This window comes from Sinocyclocheilus rhinocerous, unplaced genomic scaffold, assembly GCF_001515625.1.
Source record: "Sinocyclocheilus rhinocerous isolate Xijiao unplaced genomic scaffold, SAMN03320098_v1.1 scaffold601, whole genome shotgun sequence".
In the NCBI taxonomy this organism is placed as follows: domain Eukaryota; kingdom Metazoa; phylum Chordata; class Actinopteri; order Cypriniformes; family Cyprinidae; genus Sinocyclocheilus; species Sinocyclocheilus rhinocerous.
In genome coordinates, this window is record NW_015656605.1 from 948,015 (window position 1) to 955,976 (window position 7,962).

At 41.1% G+C, this 7,962-nt stretch overlaps 1 protein-coding gene across 2 annotated transcripts in view; it reads left to right on the forward strand.

The window, feature by feature from the left end:
- Positions 1-336: 336 nt before the first annotated feature.
- mfsd1 (major facilitator superfamily domain containing 1) overlaps positions 337-7,962 on the forward strand; it is a 15,769-nt gene continuing 8,143 nt past the window's right edge. For both annotated transcript variants that reach the window (XM_016528148.1, XM_016528149.1), the window contains exons 1-10: positions 337-641; positions 862-914; positions 1,634-1,746; positions 1,888-1,930; positions 4,599-4,666; positions 4,740-4,848; positions 5,727-5,829; positions 7,098-7,196; positions 7,304-7,415; positions 7,561-7,617. In XM_016528148.1, the coding sequence (XP_016383634.1) occupies positions 494-641; positions 862-914; positions 1,634-1,746; positions 1,888-1,930; positions 4,599-4,666; positions 4,740-4,848; positions 5,727-5,829; positions 7,098-7,196; positions 7,304-7,415; positions 7,561-7,617 (905 nt within the window). In that variant the 5' untranslated portion in view covers positions 337-493. The remainder of the gene's footprint in view (positions 642-861; positions 915-1,633; positions 1,747-1,887; positions 1,931-4,598; positions 4,667-4,739; positions 4,849-5,726; positions 5,830-7,097; positions 7,197-7,303; positions 7,416-7,560; positions 7,618-7,962) is intronic.

A 7,962-nucleotide genomic window follows, 5' to 3' on the forward strand; every position in this document is an offset into this window, starting at 1 on the left:
GAAAAAGTTACATAGTGCTGCTTAAATGTATCTCTCATTCGTATTACCTTACAGCAGAGCCAGTGTAGCGAATCAAACACACAGTCGGCTCTCTCTCGTACAGCGCTGATAAATCCTATATTCAACCGGTTCGTCTTAAAAAGTCCTCTTTCTCCCACAATTAGCTTGGAAAGTTTCGATTCATTCCAGCGAATCGGTTCGTCCTAAACGACTCGCTCACATTTAGCTTTAGAAAGATTCATTCTAGCGAATCGGTTTTCTGATTCATTCTAGTGAATCACTTTGTTGTAAATGAACCGATTACAAACAGATGCACTGATTCGAGTCAGCTCTTCAGTGTGTTTAATTTGAACAATCTAAGCAGTGTTCTAGTTTTTAAGTTGTTTATGTAAATGTATCTGTTCGGTTTTGATGTTGCCACCCTAAATAGGATGTTCACCCCCCCCACCCCCCTCTGGATCAGGTGACTGTCACATGACTGTGCGCTGTGAGCATGGCAGAGCGAGAGGAGTATGAGGGTCTGCTGGATGAAGAGGATGAGGATGATGAAGGTGTGTCTCGGCACCTGAGCCCGCTGTGTGACCCGACTCACCTGCTGCACCGGATCCTGGTTCTGCTCTTCATGTGCTTCCTGGGCTTCGGTGAGAGTCACGAGACCAGCAGGATCACTGCACTCACAGCATCTCACTGATTCATAGCCATATAACACTCTGTTCACATCACAGAGCAAATCAAAAAGCTGTTACCATGTTTTTGTCAGTTTAGGCTCAGTGGTGTCAGATTGCATGTGAAAGTGAAACTCACCGTGTTAACTTACCATTCTGCTCTTTTTTTATTTGACTTTATTTTCATTTTTTTCAGGCAGTTACTTCTGTTATGACAACCCCGCCGCTCTTCAGACTCAAGTCATACAGGTGTGTGTGCATGCAGGTGCAGTCTGCTCAAGCCTGTCCTTACATTAGTTTACTGCAGAACATATGCTCTGTGACCATGAATCATGTTTTGTTCTTGATGGTGATTGTCACAAATGAACACAACTTTTATGAACTGTACACAGGGGCGGACTGTGATTTGGGGGCCCTAAGCAAATGTCAGGTTTAACTATGCGCTCTTTTTTTGCTCGCGCTCTCTCTCATAGTTTATACTTTATTTACATCTCCACAACTATTAAGTAAACAACTAGTCAACCTGATGCTGTTCTAAAGCCATATTAGGCTTATTTTTATTTATTTTTTTCGGATCACAAAAGAAGAAATGCTTGCACTTGTCCATTTAATGAACTGTAACCTTCTTCAATCTTTTTACAAAAAGGATTCAAATGTCGTAAAAGTATCCCATGCAACTCGTTCCATATTCCAAGTGTCCTTAAGGCATATTTTAGGCCGGGTTTGCCAAGACACAAACTGAAAATGATATATATTATTAAGCAAAAATCTCCAGTCATCGCATTCGTGCATGTATTACGAGAGCGCTGCAGTTCACGCATTGGAAAAGCACACAAGCGAGTCATTTTGAAACATCAAGACAAATAAAATCTTGACATGAAACTCGATGCATTCTTCTCTGAGGTTCTGAGACGGTGTGGTTTGATTGGCTCACTCCGTGTGTCTCCGTGTGTCTCTGTGTGTCTCAGGACATGAGTCTGAACACGGCCTCGTTCATGCAGCTGTACGCCTGGTACTCATGGCCTAATGTTGTGCTGTGCTTCCTCGGAGGCTTTCTGTTGGACCGGGTCTTTGGCATCAGGTGGGTCCAGATCAGCTGCACTGCTGTGGGATGTGTGTTCACGTCGCTGGGCTGACCGTATAATGCGCTTACACTGTCTGGAATCTTGTACAGCACATGCTTGCTTTAGTAAAGAGTAACACGTTCTTTCCTTCTTTCTAGGCTGGGGACGATCATCTTTGCATTGTTTGTGGTAATCGGGCAGGTGGGTTATCACACGCATGCATTATGTCTGCTAGCAGTGTCATAATCAGTGCTATGGAAGCTTGGAAGGATTCCTGACTTTTTTCTCAACCTTTTTTATTTTATAAATGAGATTTATAAAATACACACACAGTCACACACACAGTCACACACACACACACACTCTCTTTCTCTTTATCTCTCACACACACACACACAGTCACACACACAGTCACACACACAGACACACACACAGTCACACACACACACAGTCACACACACACTCACACAGTCACTCACACAGTCACACACAAACACACACACACTCACACACTGTGTGTCTGTCAATCACACAGTCACACACACACAAACACACACTCACACACAGTCAAACTAGCAATTGATAGTTTTTTTCAGTCACGTGACCGGCTCGAAGACCTGGCGGGCAAAACATCCACAGAACTGCAGCACAAGCCTGTGACCTTTCCATCTGTTCCAGTACACAAATATTTAGATAAGCTCTCAAAAGAATAAAACAAAGATATGTGAGCAGAATGCAAGCTTTGGCCATTTGCAATACATATAAAGCACTATTCAATCACTCAAAACAGCGTGACATTCTAAAACGTTTACTGTGAAAACACTTAAAGTGCCTTTAAAACAGTGATATTACAAGATCAAATTTAGTACACACTTTATTGATGATGCATGCTTTATACAATTAAGCAAATGAGCTCGGAGAATGGTTTAGTGTTATGGGAAAATATTTAATGTTAAAGGGTTAGTTCACCCAAAAATGAAAATTAGGCTGTGTTTTACTCACCCCCAAGTCATCCTAGGTGTATATGACTTTCTTCTTTCAGACGAATCCAGTCGGAGTTATATTAAAAATAGTCTTTGATCTTTCAAGCTGTTTAATGCCACTCAGCGGGTGTTGCATTGCTTCAGTCCAAAAGCAGTTAAATAAAAAGCACCCATCCATAAAAAAAGTTCCTCACACGGCTCCGGGGGGTGAACAAGGGCCTTCTGTAGCGAATCCATGCGTTTTTGTAAGAAAAATCCATATTCAAAATGTAATAATCACTTTAATCTCGCTTGCTCCAGCAGGTGTACACTGAAGCAGCTCCGGGCGGATGACGTATGAGGTCAGTGCTGCGCATGCGCCGCTCAGAAGTGACGCACGCGGAAGCGCAGCGGAGAGATCAAAACAAAACAACGGTCACTAATTAGAAGTACAAAACGAGGATTTGTAAAGAAGAATGTCGGAGGATTTCGATATAAGCCAAGAGGAGACTGGTTTTCCTTTGCTAAAGTAAGGAAACTTTGCTTCCTTTGCTCCTGTAAACAAACGTTGGTTTTCACGAGACTCACCGGCGCATGTGCAGCACTGAACTCATACCTCATCAGCCTGGAGCTGCTTCAGTGTACAACTGCTGGAGCAAGCTAGATTAAAGTGATTATTACATTTTGAATATGGATTTTTCTTACAAAAACGCATCGATTCGCTACAGAAGGCCTTTGTTCACCCCCCGGAGCTGTGTGAGACACTTTTTTTAATGGATGGGCGTTTTTTATTTAACTTGTTTTGGACTGAAGCATGCAACACCCGCTGAGTGCAACGATAGAGCTCGAAAGATCAAAGACTATTTTTAATATAACTCCGACTGGATTCGTCTGAAAGAAGAAAGTCATATACACCTAGAATGACTTGAGGGTGAGTAATTTATGGACTAATTTTCATTTTTGGGTGAACTAACCCTTTAAACTGCCAAAAAGAGCTAATAAAAAATAGTTCCTCAGAAGATCATGGAAATAGGACAAAAGATGGTTTACCTTCTTTCCATTCTTGTAGAAATGGAATGTTGGCATACATTTGATTTCACAGAAAGTGGCCACATCCTAGACAAGAGAAAGAGGGAGTGGAGATCAGGTCTGATTAGGTTTAGTCTGCGGTGGGATGATAAACATATTTAATAGTGTCTTTTCATTTTGCTTAGCCAGTCTGAGCACTTTTGTAAAAGAGGGATGAAATTATGTCCACAGCAGGACTCGAAGGCTGTCGAAATAAAAAAAAAAACATGATATGTTTAGAAAAAAATAATGTGTTTCATATTAATTTCATCTTAAACAATTTTTAATATAACTCTGACTGGATTCGTCTGAAAGAAGACATTTTTGGGTGAACTAACCTTTTAAACTTTGCGCATCGCATTTATATTCTGGGTTCATCTGCTCGCCTGTATAAAGCATGCATCATCAATAATGCGTGCTCTGAATTTGGCCTTTAAATATCACTGTCTTACTACATTACTATTATTGCAAACCTCGTAAAAATAACTGGCGGTTAGTGGAGGAAAGCCTAGTTTTGGCCTCCATGTGAACGTTCCTGTAAGAGCGAAGAACGATGGATTACAAGGAAAAAAGTCAGAATTGCAAGACATAAACTCGCAATTCTAAGAAAATGTCAGAATTGAGATATATACTCAAAATTCTGTGGAAAAAGTCAGAATTGTAACTAATTCTAAGAAACAAAGTCAGAATTACTGCGGCTTACATTAGTAAGCTTCCCATCAACCGAACACGACGCTCCTCGTAACACCTGAAGGCTGTGTTGGAGTGTGTGTGACTGATGTGTAATGGAAGTGTGTTTTCAGTGGTGTGTGTGTGTGATCATCGGTTCTGTTTCGCAGATCATATTTGCTGCTGGAGCTCTGGCCAATCACTTCTGGCTGATGAATCTGGGCCGTTTTGTGTTTGGGTGAGCAGCGTCTGCTGATTAAAAAGCATCTGATGTTTCTCTGGCTGTGTGTGAACATGCGTGATCTGTTCAGTATCGGCGGAGAGTCGCTGGCTGTGGCTCAGAACACGTATGCGGTGAACTGGTTCAAAGGAAAGGAGCTCAATCTGGTGTTCGGCCTGCAGCTCAGCATGGCCAGAGTGGTAAGAGATGTGCATTTGTGATGCGAATGCAGTCAGATTCACTGTAGAATCACTGCGACCCAGATGAGTCCAAGTGGAGAGTCATTCTTGAGTCCAAAAATGACCATTGATGCACAATGCTGGGAGAAAAGAGAATATTTCTTACTGGCCATAAAACTGCATTTTATTTTCAGAAAATATAGTACAGTTCAAAAGTTGGGGGTTATTGAGATGTTTTAAATTAACTTTATTTGATCAAAAATACAGTAATTTTTTTTTTTTATTATTAGAATCTATAATATGTTTTCTATGTGAATATCTGTTAAACTGTAATTTATTTCTGTGATCAAAGCTGTATTTTCAGCATCATTACTCCAGTCTTCAGTGTCACATGATCTTCAGAAATCATTCTAATATGATGCTCAAGAAACATTTCTGATTATTATCAATGTTGAAAACAGTTGTGCTGCACAATATTTTTGTGGAAACTGATGCATTTTATTTTTCAGGATTCACAGATGAATAGAAAGTTCAAAAGAGCAGCATTTATTTGAAATCGAAATCTACTGTAACATTATAAATGTCTTTACTGGCACTTTTGATCAATTTAATGCGGCCTTTATGAATAAAAGTAAAAGTAAAAAAAAAAAAACTGACTTCAAACTTTTGAGCAGTAGTATAAAAAATCTACACTTCATTTGGTGGAATAAATATGCAACTTTAGGCATTCTTGATTACCTTTTGGTGTTTAATTTTCCGTTGAGATGAAAGTTGTGTAATTCATCACGAGTAATAAGCAAAGCTCTGTGTGTAGAGATGATCATCTTCAGTAATACGTTTGCTGTGAGCTCTCTGAACGTGACTCTATGAGCTGAATGTGAGGCTCTCTCTGTGTTCAGGGCAGCACGGTCAACATGAATGTCATCGGTTGGGTTTACAGCCGCATTCAGGCTGTGATGGGCTCGGCGGGACACACCACACTCGGGATAACACTCATGATCGGTGAGAGCCCTTACGAACCCTCGCAAATATCAGAGGATTCTCAAATTACTCCAACAACTAGAAATATCATGAACACCTGATGCATTAAGCATGCATTTCTCTAGTTACGTGCGAGCTAGAAAGTGCTGTGAGTCTGTAAATTGATGGGTTATCTTTATGCGGTGGAGAAACGCTTAGTCTCTAGTACTGTGGAATGAGATATTATCCTGCTCTCGGATGATGTTTACGATGAGCTGCTCGACTTCTCGTGCTTCACTTCTCCTTTCGTTTGCCTTGTTCTGTCTTTCCCAGCCTTTCGTGAACTAAATCACTGAATGTTTCTTTTCCTCTCTGGTGCAGTGGCTCATATTTCAGGTTTAATGTCTGAGAAGCGTGTTTTTGACTCTGATGAAGGTCTGCGTGTTGAAACACATTACCGTATCTTCCTGAATATAAGTTGCAGGGTTTTTAATCATCTGAAACCCAGAGCTGCTTCTGTTGCGATTCATGTCAAGCGTGCATTTATTTGTATAGTGCCTTTCACACATGCTGCTAGTCTCAGTTTCGCTTTAAATTAATTTGCTTAGGCTTGGCGTTTATAATAAACACTGTAATTATACTTCATTCCTGTTCTGAATACTGTTAAAAGGAATTGTTGTGGTGTGAGGGAACTCTGTTTACAGACATTATAAACGCAGTATTTGACATTATTTCTAATGCAGTAATAAAATGTGACTTATACACTGATGCAAGTTTCTGTCAACAATGCATTTTTGACCCGGTGCAATTTATAGATTTATTTTCAGGATAATACGGTCGTTTATAATAAAGGTTAAAGGGATAGTTCAGCCAAAAATGAACATGCTGTCATCGTTTAATCAGCTTTATTCAAACCCATTAGACTTTGGTTCATCTCTGAAACACAAATGATGATATTTAATGTTTTGATGAAAGTAGAGAGATTTCTGTCCTTCCATTGAAAAACCATAAAGCTCATCAAATATGGTAAACTGAAGCTCAAATATGTTTGGATTAAACCACTCGATTCATGTGGATCACTTTTAGAATATGAACTTTTTGACGTGTCACAGTTTTGGTTAGCTGGATTTTGAGTGAGAAACAGAAATATCTCCGGTTTCATTATTATAAAGATCTCCGTTTGTGTTTTAAAGAATAGCCAGAGTCGAATGGGTTTGGGAGTGAGGGTGATTTTGGGGTCTGTAGTTGTATGTCTTGTGTTAGCTGTCAGTAATGCTGTGTGTGAATGAACGCTGTGTGGTGTTTCTCAGCGGCCTCCACATGTCTGTTCTCCCTCACATGTGCTCTGATTCTGGGCTTCCTGGACAGAAGAGCAGAGAAGATCCTCCACAAGGAGCAAAGCAAAACCGGTGAGATGATCCAGAGCAGACGCTCGTGACGGTCTGGCTGCCATCTGTCCTGTCAAACACTGATTTAGAGAAGTGTGTGTGTGTGTGTGTGTGTGTGTGTCATGTAGGGGAAGTCATCAAGCTGACAGACGTCAAGGACTTTCCCTTCTCTCTCTGGCTCATCTTCATCATCTGTGTGGCGTATTACGTGGCCATCTTCCCATTCATTGGACTGGGCCAGTGAGTTTCTGTCCTGTTCATATCGAAAATCAAGTGTACAGAATTAAAAATAACAGAAGAGAGGATCATCTGAACATTCACATAATGGAGAGTGAATATGAAGGAGTGAGAGTGTGAGATGATGATGGATCATTTCTCCACACAGAGTTTTCTTCATCGAGAAGTTCGCCTTCACTACTGTCCAGGCCAGAGCCATCAACAGGTACTCACACACAGACACACACACACAGTCACACACAGACACTCACACACACACACACACTCACACTCACACACACAGTCACACACTCACACACACAGTCACACACTCACACACACAGTCACACACTCACACACACAGTCACACACTCACACACACACACACACAGTCACACACACGGACACTCACAGTCACACACAGACACTCACACACACACACACACACGGACACTCAGTCACACACACACACGGACACACACGCACACTCACGCACAGTCACACACACACACTCACAGACACACAATCACACAGTCACACACTCACACACACACAGTCACACACTCACACA